This window comes from Coregonus clupeaformis, unplaced genomic scaffold (assembly GCF_020615455.1).
Source record: "Coregonus clupeaformis isolate EN_2021a unplaced genomic scaffold, ASM2061545v1 scaf0046, whole genome shotgun sequence".
NCBI lineage: Eukaryota > Metazoa > Chordata > Actinopteri > Salmoniformes > Salmonidae > Coregonus > Coregonus clupeaformis.
In genome coordinates, this window is record NW_025533501.1 from 170,930 (window position 1) to 196,514 (window position 25,585).

Below are 25,585 nucleotides of genomic sequence, written 5' to 3' on the forward strand. Positions count from 1 at the left end.
GTTTGGACAATTTGCACATTCGGATCTAAATTACTGTTAATTAATATCATCACCCCTTTTGAGTTTCTTTGCCCATGGGAGAAGTAAATTTCGCCCCCCCCCCCCAGTCCTTTTTCCACCCAACTTCATCTAGAATTGTTGAATGGTTTCCTGTAAACAATAGATATTATATTCCTTCTCTTTGAGCCATGTAAATATTGTTCTTCTTTTGTTATTGTCTGCTAAGCCATTACAATTATAACTGGCTATTACAATTATAGGCTTTGAATGTTGCTTGACAAGCCAGGGGTTATATGTTTGTTTGGTCTTGAACTGAGCCTCCGTCCAAATTGCACCTGCTCCGGGCACTGCCACCCCGGGCACTTCGTCGGTGGATGGACATATGTAGAAATAAGAGAGCAGGTCTGAAATCAGTGGGGAAGGATTAGGATGATTGCACAGAAGGATCCCCGCACTTTTACATGATGGTTTTTCTAGGAGGTGGGAGAAATAACCAGGAGGCAACTTGATTTAACTCTGATCGCTTTTTTAAATGTTTACTGTGCAAACAGTAAACAAATTGTATAAATAATGCCGCGTGAGGTACCGGAGCCGGGCAAATAGGTGCTGGAACAAATGAGGTCAAATCTGAGAGGTGCCAGATCCGGCTCAAATTAAGCACTGGAACCCAGGTCTGGAGTGTATGACGTTGGTGTATTGGTACTGAATATACCAGAGATGGAGACAAGACTGATTGGAACAGAACCAGTGAGACCCAGACCAAGACTCAACCACTAGAGACCTCTAGACCCATGTTGTCAGGAGACCGGCTGATGTGGATGTGGTGGAGGAGTCACACGCAGGACACAGAAGCTAAGTCCAACCGACTTTACTGAATACAAACAAATAAACAGACTCTGGCCTCGACAAAGCAGGAGGCAGACGATGCGCAACACACAATCATCCAAAGCGCACGAAAACAATACAGTGCGATGACTGGAAATTACAAAAGCACGAATGACGAGCCGCACCAGTGACAGGCGGAACAATAACACACAACACATGACTAACAAAACGAGAAACTTATAGGAGACATAATCAACCAAAAAGGAAACAGGTGTACAAAAAGACAAAACCAAACAAACATCGAAAACATCAAACGGTGATAGCTAGTACTCCGGGGACGACGACCGCCGAAGCCTGCCCGAGCAAGGAGGAGGAGCAGCCTCGGCCGAAACCGTGACACGTGTCCAACCTGTAAGATGACCTAGACCAGATTAAATGTGTCTCACCTGTAAGGAGACCTAGACCAGTTTAAATGTGTCCAACCTGTAAGGAGACCTAGACCAGTTTAAATGTGTCTCACCTGTAAGGAGAACTAGACCAGTTTAAATGTGGACAAATGAGCCCCAGAGTGTGAACATTAATGCTAGTGTGATGATGATGCTGTCAGTACAGCATAGTGTGGTGAGTTTCAGAGTTGGTCATTAGTCCTCATAGGGGATGGTTTCATTCTATGGAGTAGCAGTGGTCTTCATGACATTGTGCATGTTTTAGATCAAATCCATTGCGGTCAACTGCACAGACTCACTCATCTACAAATCCCCTTGCATCTTAAATAATGACTCACTAAGGGGGCTTTCACACTAAATTGGTTTGGAGCTGGGGGGGGTTTTTGAACTTGTTTGGACTGGTGTGAACACTATACGCACTTGGGAGCACACCAAACAATGCACCTAGGTTGGCTCAAAAGGAGTGGTCTCGTTCCGTTTCCATTCATACCCCTTGGTGCTGTAGTACCGGGATGTGATTTGCTGCAGGTGTCAACGCAGTCCGGACCAAACACAGGAAAAGATCCAAGCATACAGTATTATTGGTTGTTTGACTGTGAGCATTTGATCAAATGCACGCATTATAATATCTTGATATCTCTGAAACATGTTGTGAATAGCAGTACATTTATGAGCGCATCTGTAAGGGGCTTAATACAGTTGTATTCCAGACACTAGGTGGCAGCTCACGGGGAATAAAGAAGAAATGTTAAAGTGGACTGGGGGAGAGGAAGAAAGACTAACAACAAATGCTGTTACAGTATCTCACAAAAGTGAGTACACCCCTCACATTTTTGTAAATATTTGAGTACATCTTTTCATGTGACAACACTGAAGAAATGACACTTTGCTACAATGTAAAGTAGTGAGTGTACAGCTTGTATAACAGTGTACATTTGCTGTCCCCTCAAAATAACACAACACACAGCTATTAATGTCTAAACCGCTGGCAACAAAAGTGAGTACACCCCTAAGTGAAAATGTCCAAATTGGGCCCAATTAGCCATTTTCCCTCCCCGGTGTCATGTGACTCGTTAGTGTTACAAGGTCTCAGGTGTGAATGGGGAGCAGGTGTGTTACATTTGGTGTCATCGCTCTCACACTCCCTCATACTGGTCACTGGAAGTTCAACATGGCACCTCATGGCAAAGAACTCTCTGAGGATCTGAAAAAAAGAATTGTTGCTCTACATAAAGATGGCCTGGGCTATAAGAAGATTGCCAAGACCCTGAAACTGAGCTGCAGCACGGTGGCCAAGACCATACAGCGGTTTAACAGGACAGGTTCCACTCAGAACAGGCCTCGCCATGGTCGACCAAAGAAGTTGAGTGCACGTGCTCAGCGTCATATCCAGAGGTTGTCTTTGGGAAATAGACGTGTGAGTGCTGCCAGCATTGCTGCAGAGGTTGAAGGGGTGGGGGGTCAGCCTGTCAATGCTCAGACCATACGCCGCACACTGCATCAAATTGGTCTGCATGGCGGTCGTCCCAGAAGGAAGCCTCTTCTAAAGATGATGCACAAGAAAGCCCGCAAACAGTTTGCTGAAGACAAGCAGACTAAGGACATGGATTACTGGAACCATGTCCTGTGGTCTGATGAGACCAAGATAAACTTATTTGGTTCAGATGGTGTCAAGCATGTGTGGCGGCAACCAGGTGAGGAGTACAAAGACAAGTGTGTCTTGCCTACAGTCAAGCATGGTGGTGGGAGTGTCATGGTGTGGGGCTGCATGAGTGCTGCCGGCATTGGGCAGCTACAGTTCATTGAGGGAACCATGAATGCCAACATGTACTGTGACATACTGAAGCAGAGCATGATCCCCTCCCTTCGGAGACTGGGCTGCAGGGCAGTATTCCAACATGATAACTACCCCAAACACACCTCCAAGACGACCACTGCCTTGCTAAAGAAGCTGAGGGTAAAGGTGCTGGACTGGCCAAGCATGTCTCCAGACCTAAACCCTATTGAGCATCTGTGGGGCATCCTCAAACGGAAGGTGGAGGAGTGCAAGTTCTCTAACATCCACCAGCTCCGTGATGTCGTCATGGAGGAGTGGAAGAGGACTCCAGTGGCAACCTGTGAAGCTCTGGTGAACTCCATGCCCAAGAGGGTTAAGGCAGTGCTGGGAAATGATGGTGGCCACACAAAATGTTGACACTTTGGGCCCAATTTTGACATTTTCACTTAGCGGTGTACTCACTTTTGTTGCCAGCGGTTTAGACATTAATGGCTGTGTGTTGTGTTATTTTGAAGGAACAGCAAATTTACACTGTTATACAAGCTGTACACTCACTACTTTACATTGTAGCAAAGTGTCATTTCTTCAGTGTTGTCACATGAAAAGATGTACTCAAATATTTACAAAAATTAGGGGGTGTACTCACTTTTGTGAGATACTGTACATCGTACTGACATTATGAAGATTAAAGTAAACAGTACCTTTCGCGTTGGAGTTTATAGAGAAAGAAAAACTAACAAAAATGTAGAGCCATAGTAAAGCCCAGTATGGACTATCAATACAGGTACTGTATGTAGAACCATAGTAAAGCCCAGTATGGACTATCAATACAGGTACTGTATGTAGAACCATAGTAAAGCCCAGTATGGACTGTCAATACAGGTACTGTATGTAGAACCATAGTAAAGCCCAGTATGGACTATCAATACAGGTACTGTATGTAGAACCATAGTAAAGCCCAATCTCCAATCTCCACCCTATTCCCTATGTAGTGCACTACTTTAGATCTGGTCAGAAGAAGCCTAGTGCACTATGCAGGGAACAGGGAGAGATTTGGGACAGAGACAGTAACTCCTGGATGGAAATCTTCATTCTAATGACAGTGAGCAAATCTCCAATCTCCACCCTATTCCCTATGTAGTGCACTACTTTAGATCTGGTCAGAAGTAGCCTAGTGCACTACGTAGGGAACAGGGTGTCATTTGGGCCAGAGTCAGTAACTCCCCTGGGTATGAATTGTCTCTCTATCTTATCTGTCTTCTATATGATGTTCTCCTCTCCTCCTCTCTTCTCTCCTCTATTCACTCTATTATATCATCCACACCACATGCCAGCTTCAACACAATCCATTTACAAGTTAAAGACACACCTTGGAATAAATAGCAAAGGAAAACTACTACTAGATGGATTTTTTATTTCCCATCACCATGAATCATATTTAATAACTGAACAGTAGCAGACCTAACTTCATCTGTTCCTGACTCTGGGTAGTGGATTAAAAAGACCATCAATCTCCAATTATATTAAAGTACAATTCTGAACATTACTGATATACTGAGTGACAAGTCAAGATATCTGCTGTTTTTATTGTTTGGTTAATAGCACCACCTGCTGGACAGGTTTAATGTTGCTTGACTGAGCAGTACGGGAGAATAAAAGATGCCAAACTTAGGGTCGGTTTCCCGGACATCTCCATTGAACATGCTTTTTAGTCTAGGACTAGGCTTCATCTGTGTCCGGGAAACCGGCCCATATAGTTCAATTAGCAAGTAAGTAACACTACCTGTTCCATGATACTGAGGAAAATTACATTGAGACAGAGAACCAATTGAGAAAACATTTCAATGGTTCTGAATGACAACCAACATACATTAACAGCATACATCATGATTAATGTGAATATATAAGATTAAAACATTGCACTTAAAAAAATATGAATGCATTGAATTGTAATTCATAACATCTTCTGAAGATCAAATCAATCAAATCATTGTACATAAAAACAGAGCAGAATGAATCATCACATCTGGGGACCATCACCACCAGCATAACTAGTATCTATGTGGACCCTACTACAGTTTAACCAGCTCAGCTATAGACTACACCAGCATGACTAGTATATATGTGGACCCTACTACAGTTTAACCAGCTCAGCAGTACCATTGAGAGAAACCCCAGGATAGAGGGGCTGAGTGAATGTGGTCTGGACTCTGTGGAGGAGGGTCATTGTGTCAGAGACACTGTAGAAGGACAGAGTACCTGCCTTGTGATCCAGGTACACTCCTACTCTGGAGGACTGAGGGCCTGATACTTTAGTCCTAACACTATTGTGTATGAACAAATAACCACCTCTATAACACAGTAAACACCAGGACTTGTCATTGTATCCAAATGCACCATCTGTCTCTGTTCTGCTGATGTCTTTATATGAGACTGCTGTAACAAACCCCCCCACACTCCACTCCACCTCCCAGTAACAGCGTCCAGACAGACCCTCTCTACACAAAACCATCAAGTAGTTTGTGAATCTGTCTGGATGAACAGGATATGGTTGGACTTGGCCTGTACGTTTCACCTTTCTGTTCCCTTTAGACAGAGAGAGGAGTGTGTGTGCTGTGTTTGGGTCCAGTGTGAGCTGACAGGAATCTGGGAGAAGAGCAGAGCAGAGACCAATGAGGGGAGTTAGAACAATAAGTTAAGTCAGATACTGTATCTACCCTGTCTTTGATTAGAGCACAGCAGAGATCAAATCAGAGAAATATGAGGAGTCAGATAGATACCCAGTCTTTGATTAGATCTACTATTGCTATATATTTCTAGAGGGATTGTTAGGAGTGTCAGTAAAAAGGGACTGTTAGTTACTTCAGAATAAAGAGACTCACATTGTAAGAACTGTTCTCTGGTCTTGGGCTCTGGAGGCAGTACAACCTCCACTATATTCACTACAGACACACAAACACATTCACAGAGAGAGGGAATGTTATCATCACACCATATTCCACATGTATATGACTAGTAGGGAACTTTCAATGGTCTAAAGTTGATGTTCTTATTATTTTCAACACACCTGTAGTGGAGATCTTGGTCCATTCTCCTTTAAGGACGTCTTCTAGTTTCTCTCTCAGTTCAGACACAGTCTTACTCACATCTCCAAAGTACTGAAGAGGACTGACAACGATGCTGGGTAAGTCTGAAGATACACTGGTACTGGAGAGAGACTGATAACCCTGGAGAGAGAGAGAGAGAGAGAGAGAGAGAGAGAGAGAGGGAGAGAGAGAGAGAGAGAGAGAGAGAGAGTGAGAGGGAGCAGAACCAAATGATTGAGAGTTTTAATTTCATATCATATGTATCAAGGCAGTTGAGTTACCTGGAGGAAATGGATGTGATCCTCTGTGTGTGAGAGCTGCTCCAGCTCAGTGCTTCTCTTCCTCAGCTCAGCTATCTCCTGCTCCAGTTGCTCCAGGAGTCCTTCAGCTTGACTCACTTGAGCCTTCACTTGGGCTCTGATCAGCTCCTTCACCTCAGAGCGCCTTCTCTCAATGGAGCGGATCAGCTCGGTAAAGATCTTATCACTGTCCACCACTGCTGCCTGTGCAGAGCGCTGTTAAGAGAGAGAGAGAGAGAGAGACTGACTTGTCTTACTTTAATGAGCCATCCTCATTACACTAACACCCCCCACTCCTAAAAACACAGTGAGTGCCACCACAACCTCCACACAATCACATTATCCAGTACCCAACACCACAGGACAATCTACTATCCAGCACCACATTACAACCGTACATCCATAATTTCCCAGACCTTCTAAAAAAAATCAGAGGCAGACCGTCTGAGAGACGGCAGCTGATAGTTTGTGAAAGGCCAGGGAAATGTCAATTTGATTTCTCTGTGACAGAGAGAGTTTGGAAAGGTCTGTGAGCAGAACCTGAGAACACCCAGGATCACAGAGTTCTGCCCTCTATAAATCAGAGTACAACTCCACAGCCGCATCTCCCCACAACAGAAGTTACCCACCCATCAGGCTCCCTCATCTACCCACAACAGAAGTTACCCACCCATCAGGCTCCCTCATCTCCCCACAACAGAAGTGACCCACCCATCAGTCTCCCTCATCTCCCCACAACAGAAGTTACCCACCCATCAGGCTCCCTCATCTCCCCACAACAGAAGCTACCCACCCATCATGCTCCCTCATCTCCCCCACAACAGAAGTTACCCACCCATCAGGCTCCCTCATCTCCCCCACAACAGAAGTTACCCGCCCATCAGGCTCCCTAATCTCCCCCACAACAGAAGTTACCCACCCATCAGGCTCCTCATCTCCCCCACAACAGAAGTTACCCACCCATCAGGCTCCCTCATCTCCCCCACAACAGAAGTTACCCACCCACCAGGCTCCCTCATCACCACACAACAGAAGTTACCCACCCATCAGGCTCCCTCCTCTCCCCCACAACAGAAGTTACCCATCAATCAGGCTCCCTCATCTCCCCCACAACAGAAGTTACCCACCCATCAGGCTCCCTCATCTCCCCACAACAGAAGTTACCCACCCATCAGGCTCCCTCATCTCCCCCACAACAGAAGTTACCCACCCATCAGGCTCCCTCATCTCCCCACAACAAAAGTTACCCACCCATCAGGCTCCCTCCTCTCCCCCACAACAGAAGTTACTCCCCCTTCTGCTGTCCCCACCTCTCCCAAAAGCTTTGAAAGCTTGAGCAAAAAGTGACATCTTGGAAGAGCTTTACATGGAATTTCCAATAGGACACCTGCCTGGGCCCTTGTGAAACAGAGAATTGAGTCCTGTACTAGGTGCAGACACATTTTGGAAAGCAAAGACAAGGTCATTGATTTTGGCTCTAACCACTAACAACCTACCCTTACACATCTCTTTTGCTACCCCTGCACTAAGATTTGTGCCATGGCTCAGCACCTGCGCCCCCTTACACCAGACCCCCAATACACTTAATTAATCACATCACTGTGTGTCTCTTGCAAAAAAATCACGTTTAAATATTTTTGTTTGACATATTCCCCCAGTCTCTGCTGCCGTTCATGTTAAGGAATTCTAACCGTGAAATCTCCATAAGAGGTGGGAGGGAAATCACCACAATCAGAAACCAGTAGAGAAGCCCCATAAAGCCACCATGCCAGAAAAAAACATCCATTTAAGCAGATTCTGAAGACATGCCCTTAAGAAACCATGACCCATTTTCTCAGCCTATACCACTTCCTGGGTGAGAGGACACTAAACCCCTCATTCTTCATCACGTGTTGTACTGACCTTACAAACCTTCCAGGATCAATCAAATAAGACTCCAGCAGAACCTTCCTTTTCACCTTTAGTCTCCATCAGGAACCTAGAAAGTTCTCTCAGCGTATATACTGGGCCCTCAGCCTGACTGGCTGTCAGCTCTGGATCCAATGAGCCGTCTGAAAACGAGACCGCCTTGTCCTCCTCTCCCGCAGACTCACCTCCCCCCTCTTCCTCCTCCACCATTGGCTCGGTACCGTCCTCCTCCTCCCCAGTCTGTGCCCGCCTGCACTTCCCACCTGATCAGTGCCTCTTCCCCAATGACAGGCAATATTTCCTGGGATGAGCCCACCAATCCTTCGCCCACCGGAGTCTCTGTTACTACAGAAACCTGCCTCAGCTGATGTAGCCCAGCTGCAACCCTCCCCACCACCGCTTTCTCCACGGCCTGCGCACCACCACTTGACCCTGCTCTACTCTCCTCCTTCCTGGTACCACCACCACTTGACCCTGCTCTACTCTCCTCCCTCCTGGTACCACCACCACTTGACCCTGCTCTACTCTCCTCCCTCCTGGTACCACCACCACTTGACCCTGCTCTACTCTCCTCCTTCCTGGTACCACCACCACTTGAACCTACTCTACTCTCCTCCCTCCTGGTACCACCACCACTTGACCCTGCCCTACTCTCCTCCCTCCTGGTACCACCACCACTTGACCCTGCTCTACTCTCCTCCCTCCTGGTACCACCACCACTTGACCCTGCTCTACTCTCCTCCCTCCTGGTACCACCACCACTTGACCCTGCTCTACTCTCCTACCTCCTGGTACCACCACCACTTGACCCTGCTCTACTCTCCTCCCTCCTGGTACCACCACCACTTGACCCTGCTCTACTCTCCTCCTTCCTGGTACCACCACCGCTTGACCCTGCTCTACTCTCCTCCTTCCTGGTACCACCACCACTTGACCCTGCTCTACTCTCCTCCCTCCTGGTACCACCACCACTTGACCCTGCTCTACTCTCCTCCTTCCTGGTACCACCACCACTTGAACCTGCTCTACTCTCCTCCCTCCTGGTACCACCACCACTTGACCCTGCCCTACTCTCCTCCCTCCTGGTACCACCACCACTTGACCCTGCTCTACTCTCCTCCCTCCTGGTACCACCACCACTTGACCCTGCTCTACTCTCCTCCCTCCTGGTACCACCACCACTTGACCCTGCTCTACTCTCCTACCTCCTGGTACCACCACCACTTCACCCTGCTCTACTCTCCTCCCTCCTGCTACCACCACCACTTGACCCTGCTCTACGCTCCTCCCTCCTGGTACCACCACCACTTGACCCTGCTCTACTCTCCTCCCTCCTGGTACCACCACCACTTGACCCTGCTCTACGCTCCTCCCTCCTGGTACCACCACCACTTGACCCTGCTCTACTCTCCTACCTCCTGGTACCACCACCACTTCACCCTGCTCTACTCTCCTCCCTCCTGGTACCACCACCACTTGACCCTGCTCTACTCTCCTCCTTCCTGGTACCACCACCGCTTGACCCTGCTCTACTCTCCTCCTTCCTGGTACCACCACCACTTGACCCTGCTCTACTCTCCTCCCTCCTGGTACCACCACCACTTGACCCTGCTCTACTCTCCTCCTTCCTGGTACCACCACCACTTGAACCTGCTCTACTCTCCTCCCTCCTGGTACCACCACCACTTGACCCTGCCCTACTCTCCTCCCTCCTGGTACCACCACCACTTGACCCTGCTCTACTCTCCTCCCTCCTGGTACCACCACCACTTGACCCTGCTCTACTCTCCTCCCTCCTGGTACCACCACCACTTGACCCTGCTCTACTCTCCTACCTCCTGGTACCACCACCACTTCACCCTGCTCTACTCTCCTCCCTCCTGCTACCACCACCACTTGACCCTGCTCTACGCTCCTCCCTCCTGGTACCACCACCACTTGACCCTGCTCTACTCTCCTCCCTCCTGGTACCACCACCACTTGACCCTGCTCTACGCTCCTCCCTCCTGGTACCACCACCACTTGACCCTGCTCTACTCTCCTACCTCCTGGTACCACCACCACTTCACCCTGCTCTACTCTCCTCCCTCCTGGTACCACCACCACTTGACCCTGCTCTACTCTCCTCCCTCCTGGTACCACCACCACTTGACCCTGCTCTACTCTCCTCCTTCCTGGTACCACCACCACTTGACCCTGCTCTACTCTCCTCCCTCCTGGTACCACCACCACTTGACCCTGCTCTACTCTCCTCCTTCCTGGTACCACCACCACTTGACCCTGCTCTACTCTCCTCCCTCCTGGTACCACCACCACTTGACCCTGCTCTACTCTCCTCCCTCCTGGTACCACCACCACTTGACCCTGCTCTACTCTCCTCCCTCCTGGTACCACCACCACTTGACCCTGCTCTACTCTCCTCCCTCCTGGTACCACCACCACTTGACCCTGCTCTACTCTCCTCCTTCCTGGTACCACCACCGCTTGACCCTGCTCTACTCTCCTCCTTCCTGGTACCACCACCACTTGACCCTGCTCTACTCTCCTCCCTCCTGGTACCACCACCACTTGACCCTGCTCTACTCTCCTCCTTCCTGGTACCACCACCACTTGACCCTGCTCTACTCTCCTACCTCCTGGTACCACCACCACTTGACCCTGCTCTACTCTCCTCCTTCCTGGTACCACCACCACTTGACCCTGCTCTACTCTCCTCCTTCCTGGTACCACCACCACTTGACCCTGCTCTACTCTCCTCCTTCCTGGTACCACCACCACTTGACCCTGCTCTACTCTCCTCCCTCCTGGTACCACCACCACTTGACCCTGCTCTACTCTCCTCCTTCCTGGTACCACCACCACTTGACCCTGCTCTACTCTCCTCCCTCCTGGTACCACCACCACTTGACCCTGCTCTACTCTCCTCCCTCCTGGTACCACCACCACTTGACCCTGCTCTACTCTCCTCCCTCCTGGTACCACCACCACTTGACCCTGCTCTACTCTCCTCCCTCCTGGTACCACCACCACTTGACCCTGCTCTACTCTCCTCCTTCCTGGTACCACCACCGCTTGACCCTGCTCTACTCTCCTCCTTCCTGGTACCACCACCACTTGACCCTGCTCTACTCTCCTCCCTCCTGGTACCACCACCACTTGACCCTGCTCTACTCTCCTCCTTCCTGGTACCACCACCACTTGACCCTGCTCTACTCTCCTCCCTCCTGGTACCACCACCACTTGACCCTGCTCTACTCTCCTCCTTCCTGGTACCACCACCACTTGACCCTGCTCTACTCTCCTCCTTCCTGGTACCACCACCACTTGACCCTGCTCTACTCTCCTCCTTCCTGGTACCACCACCACTTGACCCTGCTCTAATCTCCTCCCTCCTGGTACCACCACCACTTGACCCTGCTCTACTCTCCTCCTTCCTGGTACCACCACCACTTGACCCTGCTCTACTCTCCTCCTTCCTGGTACCACCACCACTTGACCCTGCTCTACTCTCCTCCCTCCTGGTACCACCACCACTTCACCCTGCTCTACTCTCCTCCCTCCTGGTACCACCACCACTTGACCCTGCTCTACTCTCCTCCCAGCCTCTGCCCCCTGAGTCCTAGTAGGCTGGACAATAGAACAAGTCAAAATTCACTGAAGGCTGTAAAATGGCCAAAGAACATTGGCTGAGCTGGAACACCTGAGGCCAAAGCGTCTTAATCTAGCGGTTAAGAGCGTTGGGCAGTAATCTAAAGGTGGCTGGTTCGAATCCCCGAGCTGACTAGGTGAGAAATCTGTACCCTTGTACATCAACAGATTTAGGCACTTAACCCTAGTCGTTCTGAATAAGAGCGTCTGCTAAATGACTCACATGGAAATGTACACTAGGCGTCTGTGAAAGCGTGGCAATAACTTATTAACTTTACATTATTCCCAGACAGACTCCTCTGAAGGCAGGCAGGCAGCACACTCCTGAAAACTAACTGCTCAGCAAAGCAAAGGCTCTTTTGAGAGCTACCAGATTTATATAAAAAAAGCTCATTTTCAGTGTGTCCAGTGTCTGTTTATATGTTAAGGGAGTGTTACTTTGGCAGATAATGTCACCCATCTAAATATATATATTATTTTTTAGATAATTAACTAAATGTATGGTGTTTTTGGTTTATGTCAGTTTCATTGTTTGTTATGCTATGAATTGTTATTTTATGGTTGTAAGTGATCAAATGAACTATAACATTTTATATTTAGCAATTTTGAGCAATTACTACTTTAGTAAGGATACACTTACAGTTTTTTTACAATCACTTTGGCATTAATTTCAGAACCTTGACGTCATTTTTCAAAACTCTAGACACAAAACTGAAAACGGTCATCACTTGTAACACAGGCTGTCCAAAGTTCAAAACATTGCATTGTGCATTCATATCTTTAAAGAAATATTGCACTTGCACAATCATTGGTTCAAAAAACAAATGTATTGTGTAATACCAATGAAACGTTAATTTAGATCACCCACACACAAGCAACCGATAGTTTCACTGTGTCATTGTTCGATACGATCATTAAATATTGTAGTACAAAACAGGTGATACATGTTTCATTATGGTACTACATGTAAATACATCCCTGTAAAAGTACTGCAGTAATAGAGAGAATACTACAGACACAGTGGAATCATTGAACAAAATCTGAAATATATTGATGAAAAACAATACAGTACTGTAAAACATCAAATGCAGTGTTCCTCAACTTGCTTGCTTTAACTTTTAGCTAACTGGTCTACAATTTCATTCCTTTAAACACCCGAATATGCTGGGACCCAGCAGAATCTCATTACTACACCCATTCTCTCAATTCTCCATAATAACATTAATACCTCCAATAGCAGGTAACTCCTATTAGATGTACCAGATGATAAACTATTCAATAGTCCTCCACCAGTAAGGCACATACAGATGTTGATTTAAATGCACCAATACATATCCTTAAAGCTTTATACTGGATTCTGTCTTTGCCGCTGTTCCATAAACTATACACCCATAATCAATTGTCGTCCTGATCAGAGCTCTATAAATATCCATCAACGATTGTCTGTCAGCACCCCATTCATAACCAGAGACCCACACAACCAACTACCGCGAAAGTGATGGAATGAGAGAGACAGAGACATCCTTACGACACTGTACATAGCCATAATATAACGGTTCTTCTTCTTTGGAGTTTAACAGCGGTTGGTATCCAATATGTTGCATTACCGCCCCCAACTGGACTATAATATAAATCCATTATACTTTGTGATACAAAATGGGAAAAGGGGAAACTATAATAATTTAAAAAAACACCCTTCCAACTAACCCTACACTCATTAAATACCCACTACCCCATTCCACTACTTTGACCCTATCTGATCCTGCACCATGCCAACGGCCTGGGAGGACGGAACACCACCACTCAACACACCCTGTAACTCTTCTGAAGTCAAATCTTGTATGCCCAAATACTTCTCTGCAGCTGCCACCACAACATCAATTTTCTGTGATTTACGTTCCATTTGTGCGGTACAGTTGATAACCATTGCTATGAATGCTAAGAAGCTAACTTTACTGAAGCATATATCACTCGTTGGCCTATCCCTCTGTGCTGGCACAGATCTACTACTCACAGGGATCCTCTCAGGATCTCTCACCCTTGACCCATCCTCCTCTACTTTCTTCACTGCCTCAGCATACGACACCTTCTGCACTACTCTGACTCCAGCCACCTCAACCTGCCTCTCTGGCACCGGACACTTCAGATCCCCAGCAACATGGGCATCCCAACAGTTGACACACACAACTTTATCCACCGAAACGACACAATCCTCTATCCCATGCCCTCCTGCACACTTCCCACATCTTGGAATCTCCCTCCTACAAACTGCTGCAACATGACCATAAACGCTGCACCTGAAACAGCACAGTGGATTCGGCACAAAGTTCTAACAGGATAACTGATATATCCTAACATGACTTTGTTGGGTAAAGACTCAAAACTCAAAAGGACTGACAGTGACTCCTCTGTTTCACCACGCTCACCACCGGATCTGTGTTGCACCAAACGGCGGGAATCACAAACACCAGGAATCTTCATCTTCAATTGCTCCACCTCCACACTTAACATTACCCCAGAAATCACTCCTTTCAATGGTGCCCTGTTCCTAAGAGCAAAGCAAGAAACAGATCTTGACCCAAGTTGTGTGACACGGAGCGCCCACTCCCTCTGGTCAGAAGAAACACAAACAAATATCCCAGGTCCACTACAGGTTACCTTCACTGATTCAACTGCATCCAACTCCTTTCCCACCCACCCTGAAACCACAAATGGATCTGCCAAAAGGTATGGATCCACTTTCTACAACAATGTAACTCCTACTGCACCAGATTCTTCTTTATCATGTCCATTGATGCCAGGCTCTGGTTCTGAGCTCTTCACCACACCTTCTACCTCACTTAACTCTCCCTCATTCATTTCCATTTTACCTCCAGAACTCGGTCTGACTCACTCTGTTTTCACTTGAATTATAACATTTGAAATGTCTCTATTACTTTGAAACGTCTGTGAGTGTAATGTTTACTGTTCATTTCTGATCATTGATTCCACTTTCGTTCATTATCTATTTAACCTGCTTTGGTAATGTAACATATGTTTCCCATGTCAATAAAGCCCATTTAATTGAATTGAGAGAGAGTGAGAGAAAGAGAGCTCCCCTGTTAATGTATAGCGGACATGAGTCACTCATGGTTACTCATGGTTTTGTGATGAGGTAGCCCCACTTGTGACTTTAAAATCAGTGTCGGCCCAGTAGGGAATCTCCTCTTGGTGGAACTTAATAATATATAACATGCCATTTAGCAGACACTTTTATCCAAAGCGATTTACAGTCATGTGTGAAAACATTTTTACGTATGGGTGGTCCTGGGGGTCGAACCCCCAAGATGTTGGTTTCTCCCGCAGTAGACCCGGGTTCATATCCCGTCAGTTACATTAAGCCGTGTGTTCTCTGAAAGGGGTCCTGTTTCCAACAGTGTGGTCAGTGGGATTAGATAGAGGCCTGTCTCTCTCCCTCTCTCTGACTGGAGGAGAGATGTGAAATGGTGTGTCTCCTCTGGTCAACAATACTCACCTTGAGAGACTTTACAGCCTGTTGGAGCTCCTTCAGCTCCTTCTCTCTCTCCTGGAATCTCTGCTGGACCTTCTGCTGACTCATCCCCAGCTGCCTCTGTGGAGAATCACTCTTCAATGAGCTATCAAGCTTTATTTGTCCAGTAGATCAATAGTATAGTAATGTGACATAGGGCACATATAAGTTAGGGATTAAAATGTTGAGGAACTGTCTGTGTGAAATTACTTTATTATGTTGTTATGTGAATGATTATAGTTTTTATGGTAGGCGTACATGTATCAAGGGGTTGAGACTGAACTTTGGACTCATAAAAGGGCATTCAGAATGATAATGTTGTTTGACTTTAGAAAATGGTTAAACATTTGGAGCAAACCCAATATACTGAAGGTTTGTGTTCATATTTGTTCTGCTGAGGATCGATATCATTTGAATGATCTCATATTCAAACAGCCTTAGTTCCTACTGTATCTTTAATTATTTGTTTATCAGACAGTCACCAACAAGTAGTTCTGGTCTTACCTGTTTCTCAGTCCTCTCTGCTGCAGCTGACACTGTATTATGGCCTTTATGTTCATCCATTGTACACAGATAACAGATACACTGCTGATCGGTACGACAGTAAACATCCAGCAGTTTGTCATGATGAGAGCAGATCTTCTCCTGTAGTTGTGCGGTGGCTTTGACCAGCTTGTGCTTCTTGAAAGCAGGAAATTCATAGTGAGGTTGGAGGTGAGTCTCACAGTAAGAGGCCAGACACGCCAGACAGGACATGAGGGCTTTCTGCTTTCTGGTCCCAGTGCAGACATCACACGCCACACCTCCAGGTCCAGCATAGCACAGAGCAGGAGGGGGAGCAGCCTGGAGTCCTGTCTTCTTCAGTTTCTCCACCACTTCAGCCAACATGTTATTTTTCCTCAGATTAGGCCTTGGAGTGAAGGTCTCTCTGCACTGAGGACAGCTATAGACCCCTTTCAGACGATCCTGATCCCAGCTTTCTTTAATACAGCCCATACAGTAGCTGTGTCCACAGGCAGTAGTCACCGGATCCTTCAGTGGATCCAGACAGATGGAGCAATGGAACAGGTCCTGATTCTCTGCCATTTTGGTGCTCTCTCCCGTAGGTTAATCAATGGCAGTGTCAAAGATTACTTTGTGTTTCATGGAACTCTACACCAGAGGACAGGAAGTGGCTTCCTACTTGACAGTGTACTCTGTATGTAGAGGGGGTGTGGTTTATTTGATAAGGAAATGTGACAGAGTGTTGGGTAGCAGGCAGAGATGGTTAGTATTTATGTTACATCTATGTGAAATATGTATTTGAACTACTTCTGAGTATTTTGTCATTTTAATCACACTGGGCTGAACTACACTCCAATGTATTTTTATTTTCAAAATACAAAATACTCTTTTTGTACCATTTTTTAAAAATAGTGGTTCACATTTTGCATTAATTGAAAGTCGCTCTGGATAAGAGCGTCTGCTAAATGATTAAAATGTAAATGTACATGTAAAAATTAATCATTGCAATCACTTAAAAACTCAATTTAAAGATTTACTTCAGGATTTAGGCAGTGAAGCCCTTTATCTACTTCCCCAGAGTAGGATGAACTCATGGACACCATTTTAATGTCTCTGCATCCTGTATGAAGGAAGTTTGTAGTAGTTTTGGGAGCCGATGTCAACTAGCGTTAGAGCAATGACTGGAAGTCTATTGTTTGAATGTTAAATAACGAGGCAGAGGCATTGATGCGAGTAACCAGTCTTGTTCAGTATATTGCAATACATCCGGGTATCTCAAGTACACCGGTAAAACACTGGAGTTGCAGTAATGAACATTTACCAACAGATGGCATCAATGTGCCATCTTCCACCCATAACATCTTCCCTTTTATAAAATAGGACAGGAGCTGTCAATTCACTAACAAAACAAACCTAGTAGTAATTTCCAACATGAACAGTTTAGTATATATATATTTTTTTCTTCTTATTAACCACTTAACACATTTTGATACTCTCTTCACTTTTATCTCTGTCTGTCAACAATCCCTAATGGGAAACCTACAGATTAAGTCTTTTTGGTGGCTGGGACAGACGCCCGCAGCGTGAAAAGACAGGGGGCTTGTCTGCGTGGACTGCGGGCTCCCGCACAGGCGTGTCACCTGACTGTCTAAGGGGAGTATTGATGGGCGAGGGAGTGGCCGACCTGTGATCCCCTGGCTCTTCGCCCAGTGCCTCAGGCCCCATGTGACTTGCTGGGGTTCCGTCTTTTGTCATGCGACCCCTATGACCATCCGAGTTCTGAGTAGATGCTGGCTCAGCAATCCGAAGGTCAACCCTGTTACGACGGTACAGTGATCCATTCACTTCGACCAAGTAGGAGCGTGGTGCCACTTTCTGTACACAGGATCCGAGTCTCCAGAGGCCCGTCCGGTCCCCTGGTAGTGGCTTCATTCGCACCGTTTCACCCACCCTGGGCTCAGGTAAGTCTTTTGCTGATTTGTCGTAGATGAACTTGGAGACCTGTCTTCTGTGACGTAGCTTCACCAGCACGTCTGTCACCACACATGGCTCCAGGAGAGTGCTTGCTACTGGCAGAGCTGCTTTTAAACGCCGTGCCATGAGGCGCTGGGCCGGGCTGCTATCCATGCCTTCTGTCGGGGTATTGCGCCATTGCAGGATTGCTTTCCAGGCATCTTTTCCCTCTCGCAGAGGTTCTTTGCAATTTTGACTGCCGACTCAGCCTTCCCATTAGCTTTTGGGTGTCGTGGTGATGAAGTGACGTGCTCGAATTCCCATTCTGCAGCAAATTTTCGGAACTCACATCCGGAGAATTGGGGTCCATTATCTGAAATTACCCTATCTGGCTGGCCATAGCGGGCAAACTGAGCCTTGCAGCGTTTGATCGTTGTCTCTGCTGAGAGGTCGGGGAGGAGGTCAATCTCCCAGAAGTCTGAGTAATGATCAACTACCAGCAGAAAGTCTTTGTCACTGTGCTGGAAGAGATCTAGACTTACTATCTGCCAGGGGCGCATTGGTAGCTCGTGGGACATCATCGTCTCTCTCTGTTGCTCAATGGCATATTCATTGCAGATTGTGCATTTAGTGACATAGTCTTTGATTTCACTCTGCATTCCTGGCCAATACAGTGTGTCACGTGCTTGTCTGTAACAGGCCTCACCTCCTATATGACTTGAGTGCACGCGCGCCAACATCTCAGGGCGCAGGGACCGGGGAATAACGACTCTCTGACCCTTGAATATTACTCAGTTTTGAACACTGAGCTCTTCTTTGACTGGCCAATATTCTCTGGTGGCTAAAGCAGTTTCTTCCTTGCAGTCGGGCCAGCCCATCAGAATCACAGACCTCAATGCCTGGAGTTGCTCGTCCCTGTCTGTGTGCTGTCTGATTTGTATAAGGCGCTGGTCCGTAACATTGAGGTAGTCAGCCTGGTTGATGTGTTCAACATCCACTTGCTCTGTTTGTAAGCTGCACACTGCGTGTTGTTCATGCATGGAGCGTGTGTGAGTGCCTGATGCAGTAGCCCTGCTGAGCGTGTCACTCACATACATCTCTGGCCCTGGCTTATACACCACCTTGAGGTTGTAGTTTTGTAGGGCCAGTAGCATGGTCTGCAGTCGTTTCGGGGCATTCAGGAGAGGCTTGCTGAATATAGCAATAAGGGGCTTGTGATCTGTCTCTGCGGTAATATTGTCACGCCCGTACAGGTAGTGGTGGAAGCGTTGGCATGCAAATACAATGCTGAGGCACTCCTTCTCTATCTGGGCATAGTTCTGCTCTGTTGGAGTGAGTGCCCTAGAGGCGAATGCCACAGGCTGGCCCTCATGCATGAGGCAACAGCCCAGTCCATACTGGCTTGAGTCACTCTGAATCGTGACAGGTTTTGACACATCGTAGTATCGCAGTACAGGTGTCTGGGTGACCAGTTGTTTTATTTCCCTCACCGCTGTGTCATGTTTTGGGAGCCAATGCCAGATGGTGTCCTTGTCCATGAGCCTCCTTAGTGGTTCACACACTTCAGAGAGCCGCGGTAGGAACTTGGCCAGGTAGGTGACGAATCCGACGAAGCGCTGCACTGCCTTCACGTCAGATGGGTGGGGCATATCCAAGACAGCCTTCACTTTTTCTGGATCCGCCTTCAATCCGGTGGAGGACAAGATGTGCCCATGAAAGCGAACCTCTGGCACTTTAAACTGAAGCTTTTTTATGCTTAGCCTTAGCTTGACCTGTCTGCATCTGACCATCAGGGCCAGCAGCTTGGCGTCATGGTCACATTCTGCCTCCTCATCACTGTCCCCACAGCCCACTACGAGGATGTCATCTGCTATGGGTTCCACGCCGCTGAGTCCCATCAACAGCTCGTGCTGTTTCCGCTGATACACCTCTGGAGCCACGGAGACACCAAACGGGAGCTTCAACCACCTCTTCCTTCCCCAGGGTGTCCAAAAGGTGGTCATGTAGCTGCTGGGCTCGTCAAGCTTGCACTGCAGGAAGGCATCTCTGGCGTCCACGAGCGTGAAGACTCTGGCCTTTGGGAGCTTGTAAAGAACATCCTCCAACGTGGGCATAATGTAATGTGAACGTCTCAGAGCCCGGTTGAGGTGTTTAGGATCTATGCATATCCGTAGCTTGTCTGGTTTCTTGACGATGACCATATTACTTATCCAGTCTCTAGGCTCGGTGACGGATATGATGTGGCCATCTGCTTCGTATTTGTCAAGCTGAGCCTTTGTAGCTGCTTTCATGGCCACTGGTACATTGCGAGGTGCACACTGGACAGGCTGGATTGCTGCATCCAACTCAAAGTGGACTTCGCCGGGAACTGACTCGACCGGTGCGTTGAAGACATCATGGTACTTGCTTAGGAGAGTCTCCTTGCTCAGGGGCCCAGCCTGGACTTTGTCTATAATGTTAAGATCAGCTGGGATGGTGAAGTTAATAAGCCCAAGGCGCTCGCATGTAGAACCTGACAGTAATGGCTGTTGACTAGCCTCAACTATTTCAAACTCAAGAGTGTGTTTCTGGCCACGTAAAACACACTCTGTCACAAATAGGCCTAAAGAGGTCATGAACTGGCCTGAATACAGTTTCAGCTTGGTGCTACTCTGTGTGAGTTTGTCTCTGGGCGCGAGCCTCCTTTTATCTTTAAGGCTCATAACGTTACATGTGGCCCCTGAATCTAGCTGGCATTGCTGTGGTTTATTATTAAGTAGCAGAGTGACAAACCATTTTTTTCCTTTTGCCCTTACTGCCCCTATGCACTCGCTAGCATATACATCCTCTGTGCTGTTGTTCCCTTCATCTGTGTTTATTTCAATGGAGTGCACTTTACCCTCCTTTCTCTTGCTTTTCATGCAGGCCCTTGCGAAGTGATTAGCTGTACCACAGGATTTGCATATTTTTCCATAGGCTGGGCAGTGTTCTTTTCCTCGTCCATGAGAAATGCCACAATATCGGCATGCATTGGGGTTGTCTACTGCAGAGTTGGCTGTAGTATTAGCATTAGCTGTGGCAAAAGGGAATTTCTTTATTGGCTGCCTGAATGTAGCATTGACATTGTCCATATGTTGCCTTTCTAGCTCCATGGACCTTATCTGTATATCCGTAAGCTCTGCTGCACGGCATGTCTCCACTGCCAAGACTAGTGTCAAGTCACGTTCTCTCAGCAAACGTCTGCGGGTGCCCTCATCAGTTATGCCAAGCACTATCTTGTCTCTGATCAGTTCATCTCTTAAAGCACCATAGTCACATGTAGCTGCCTTTTCCCTTAGCTTAGTGACAAAGCTGTCAATGGACTCCCCGTCCTCCTGTTTGCAACAACCGAAAACATAACGCTCGTAGATAACGTTCTTTGCTGGCTTAAAGTAAAGTTCGAGAGCATCAAGAATAGCTGTAGCGTTACCTTGCTGAGCTGCTGTTAGGTTCAGGTTGTGTTTGTATACGTGTCGGCATTCTGCTCCCATTATAGTCCTCAAAGTGGCAGCCACTACCTCATCGTCCTTTTCCCGAAGTCCCGTTGCTAGTGCATAGTCCTCCCATTCACCTCTAAACGTATCCCAGTTTGTGCTCCAATCTCCGCTGAGCTTCATAACGGGCGGGAGGGGGAATGTTCGCTGCCATGTCTAAACGGTGCTAACAACACTGAAGCTAACTAGCAAACTCAATCTAGCTAAGGACAATTCCGGAGAAGTTTTACTCAACTAAGCTTTTTAAAACCAGAACAGGTGACTCTAATTTGCGGAAAGCATGGTTAGTTATCCGACTCTGACACCATGTTTGAATGTTAAATAACGAGGCAGAGGCATTGATGCGAGTAACCAGTCTTGTTCAGTATATTGCAATACATCCGGGTATCTCAAGTACACCGGTAAAACACTGGAGTTGCAGTAATGAACATTTACCAACAGATGGCATCAATGTGCCATCTTCCACCCATAACATCTATGGCATGCTAGCAGTTACTATAGACTTCATAGCGCTAATGCTAGTTAGAAACTTCCTTCAAACTGTAGAGACAAATAAATGGTTCCATTCATTCATTGATTTTTATAACATTTTCAGGTCATTGTTTGTTTTCAGTGGAAAGTCCAAATACATTATTTTTCAGATGTTGGGGGTAAAACTGGCAAATCTATAATGTTTATTTATGCTCCATAAAGTTGTCCTAGAATCTGTTGTTACCCTGACCTCTCCCACAGATTCCATCAGGTTACTACATTCAGACCATGAACTCTAACCTGCACCTGAACAGCTTCCTCCTGCCCATCGGTGCCATGAACGTCATCAGCATCCTACCTCTGCTGCTGCTGGCCCCTCTCATGGAGTGTGTCACCTCCTGCTACCTGTCCATGGAGAAAACACCCTTCTCCCCCGCCAGAGTCATCAGTAAGCACACACACACACACACAGAGAAAGACACACACACACACACACAAACACACACACAAACACACACACACACACCCTACTGGTGTACCTGCCCACTACTGGTGTATTAGAGACAGACAAGAGACGTTTGAACCAAATGAATGCTTCTTTCTCTTCCCAGTCTTCCTCTCTTCTCTGTTCCAGGCTCTGTGATCTCCTTCCACCTGACACCCAGTCATATCAGAGGCATCTCCCTGCACTTCCTCCCCCTGTGGATATACTGCTACATAGATGACTGGAAATAGCTGATTCATTGTGTCAATCAATTCAATAACAGAGCAATTCCAATGTCACGATGATGAGTTTTATATTGAAAGATCACATTGATTCAGTAATTGATTCAGACAACTGAATTGTTTGTATTCACACATGGACATGGGGGATTTAAATATTCTCATCTGATCATAAATGGATCAACAATGATCCCAGTTTCTGATTTGACTGGTTTGCCAGTACTACAGTTTACATCAAGAGAAAAAGAGACACATTTACAGAGGATTGCAACAGCCAAGAGGTGATCAGGTAGACAGTAAAAGTCTGAAGCCTGAGTGTCAGTCTGTATGTGCCATCATGCCATCTGTTTAGCAAGACCACTAACAGATCTGGGACCAGGCTACAAACAATGTGCTATGTCTAATTATTATTATTATATATTTTTTACAATAACGTTAAAAAAGGGGAATTGAACCAGATCATAGGCCTACTGGAAGACTGTTAATAACCCAGAAGCTCTCCATCAATATGTCTGAAATGGTTGAAATCATTTGTGTCTACTGGTAATTATTGAGATATGATTTTGTACCAATCCAAAACCCAGGATAGAGGGGCTGAGTGAATGTGGTCTGAACTCTGTGGAGGAGGGTCATTGTATCAGAGACACTGTAGAAGGACAGAGTTCCTGCCCTGTGGTCCAGGTACACTCCTACACTGGAGGACCAGGGGACAGATATTTCTGTTTTATTAGCATTGGGCCAAAACCTACAGTGGGGGGGGGGGTAGCACTCCAAAGTCCAGGACTGACTGTTACCTAGAAATGTAGACTCTGGGACCTTTCCTTTCCTGATGATCCCTCTATATGACACTGCTATTTCAACCCATCCACCGCTCCACTCTACCTCCCAGTAGCAGACTCCAGACAGGCCCTCTCTACACAGCAGCTGTCTCCAGTAGTCAGGATAGGGCTGAGCTTTATCAGTGGCTGTCACCTTCCTGTTTCCATCAGACAAGCTGAGTTCTGGATGAGCTGTATTCAGATCCAATGTCAGCTGGAGGACGTCTGACTGATGAACAACAAAACCCAATAAGTAAAAGAAAGAACATGTATGTTGTCTTTGAGAGGGTGTTTGAATATCACTTACAGAGGGACAACTATTCTTTGGTCTTCAGCTAAGGAGACATTAGGAATTCTGTCACTATTAAAAATGCAACTTCATATCACATGTAACAAGGCAGTTTAGTTACCTGGAGGAAATGGATGTGATCCTCTGTGTGTGAGAGCTGCTCCAGCTCAGTGCTTCTCTTCCTCAGCTCAGCTATCTCCTGCTCCAGTTGCTCCAGGAGTCCTTTAACCCGTCTCACTGCAGTCTTCTCCTGGCCTCTAATCAACCTTTTCACCTCAGTGAGTATTCTCTCAATGGACCCGATCAGTTCAGTAAAGATTGTCTCATATTTACTAACTTCTGCCTGTACAGAGCACTGAAAACTCACAGAGAGAGAGGAGGGGGTCAATTTCCACTGTTACTGGATTCCAGACAACCTGTTCCCCAGTGTTGTCTTGGTACTATTTTCACAAGTGTGTGGTAAAATTTCACAACTCTTAGAACAAAACTCATCACAGATCGTTAAAAAGGCTGTTACTTTTTTCTTCAAAACTTGAAGCACATTTTCAATTGACTAAGTACAAAACACAAAACCACACAGAAACATTTTCACCAAACCTAATCAGTGTTTCATCTAGAAATACCTTTCATATAAAGTAAATGCCTTTCACAATGCAATGCTCACAATACTTTTCATATGATTCTCTTCTCATTTGTTTAAATACATTTGACCATCACTTCATCTAACTGCGCTTAATGGTTAATCACGTAACCGTTTGGTAAAACTATAGATTTTAAACTGGTTTGTCTACTATATAAGGATTTTGAGAACTACAGAAATAAAATGTGTTTGTAAAGTATAAACATCTAGATTACATGTATGATACATGATAACCATACATAATGACTGCTCATTATTGCTAATTGATTCCACATAGTGGGAACCACAATTGGTCACCATATAAAAGGATGTTTATGAACATTTCTTTCAACATGGAGCAGGATAGACAGCAAGAGAGAGGAAGAAATCAAAGAGCTCGTGGACAAGGGGCCAATCAGAGAGGAGGGATGGGCTCCATTAAAGAGGTCAGAGAGGTCAGAGAGGAGGGATGGGCCCCATTAAAGAGGTCAGAGAGGTCAAAGAGGTGGACATCAGAGAGAGGGAGACAGACGGCAGGGAACTGTTGTGTCTAATGAAGTCAGGGCCATCGTCGTTGACCATGTGGTAAACAGAGACCTTACCATGGCAGAAGCTGCCAGATTAGTTCACCCCAATCTGAAAAGATCAACTGTCAATAAGATCATGAGAACATTTTCTCCAAGAAAACCGGTAAGGATGAAGGATATGCACTATGCTTTACCATTACATTTACAGTAAATAACATTGTAATGCATGTAAATTCACATAACTTGTTCCAGTATTCTTCCAGTATGATATTTTTACAGTATACTATGTTCTACCCTCAGAATTGACAGAAGACCCCATGGTGGTGGTCGGGTGTGCTGACCGGCCAGCAGGAGTGGGCAGTGGTGGAAATGGTGAGGGCCAGGAATGACATACGTCTGTCTGAAATAAAGCAGGCCATTGAGGAGAATGATGACACCTTTGCCAATGTGGCATCCATCAGCCTACCAACAATCACCCGCCTTTTGAAGAGGCACCAGGTATCTATGAAACACATTGACCTGGAGCCTTCTGAGAGAAACAACTGGGGGCCGAGTATGTTCAGGTACAGCACTATATACTGTATTACTGTTGCTATTAATGAACATGCTACTTCACAATATCATATTGTGTTTCTCAATGAAATTGAGCAG

General features: G+C 46.5%; 2 protein-coding genes across 2 annotated transcripts in view; both read right to left on the reverse strand.

The window, feature by feature from the left end:
• Window positions 1-25,585, reverse strand: part of LOC121556711 (calponin homology domain-containing protein DDB_G0272472-like) — a 376,372-nt gene that overhangs the window by 62,123 nt on the left and 288,664 nt on the right. The window lies entirely within an intron of this gene.
• LOC121540067 (tripartite motif-containing protein 16-like) lies at window positions 5,183-16,646 on the reverse strand. Its single transcript, XM_045212732.1, has 6 exons — window positions 16,023-16,646; window positions 15,504-15,599; window positions 6,416-6,649; window positions 6,116-6,275; window positions 5,931-5,990; window positions 5,183-5,694 (listed from the first exon to the last, which is right to left on the reverse strand). Exons 1-6 carry the CDS (start codon window positions 16,602-16,604, stop codon window positions 5,183-5,185), a joined length of 1,644 nt encoding a protein of 547 aa, XP_045068667.1. The 5' UTR covers window positions 16,605-16,646.

Coding starts and splice junctions, on each gene's coding strand:
- LOC121540067 (XM_045212732.1), bottom strand. CDS start 16,604: ATGGCAGAGAATCAGGACCTGTTCCATTGCTCCATCTGTCTGGATCCA. Junction 15,600..16,022: donor CAGAGAGGACTGAGAAACAG/GTAAGACCAGAA, acceptor GATTCTCCACAG/AGGCAGCTGGGGATGAGTCA. Junction 6,650..15,503: donor AGGCTGTAAAGTCTCTCAAG/GTGAGTATTGTT, acceptor CTCTCTTAACAG/CGCTCTGCACAGGCAGCAGT.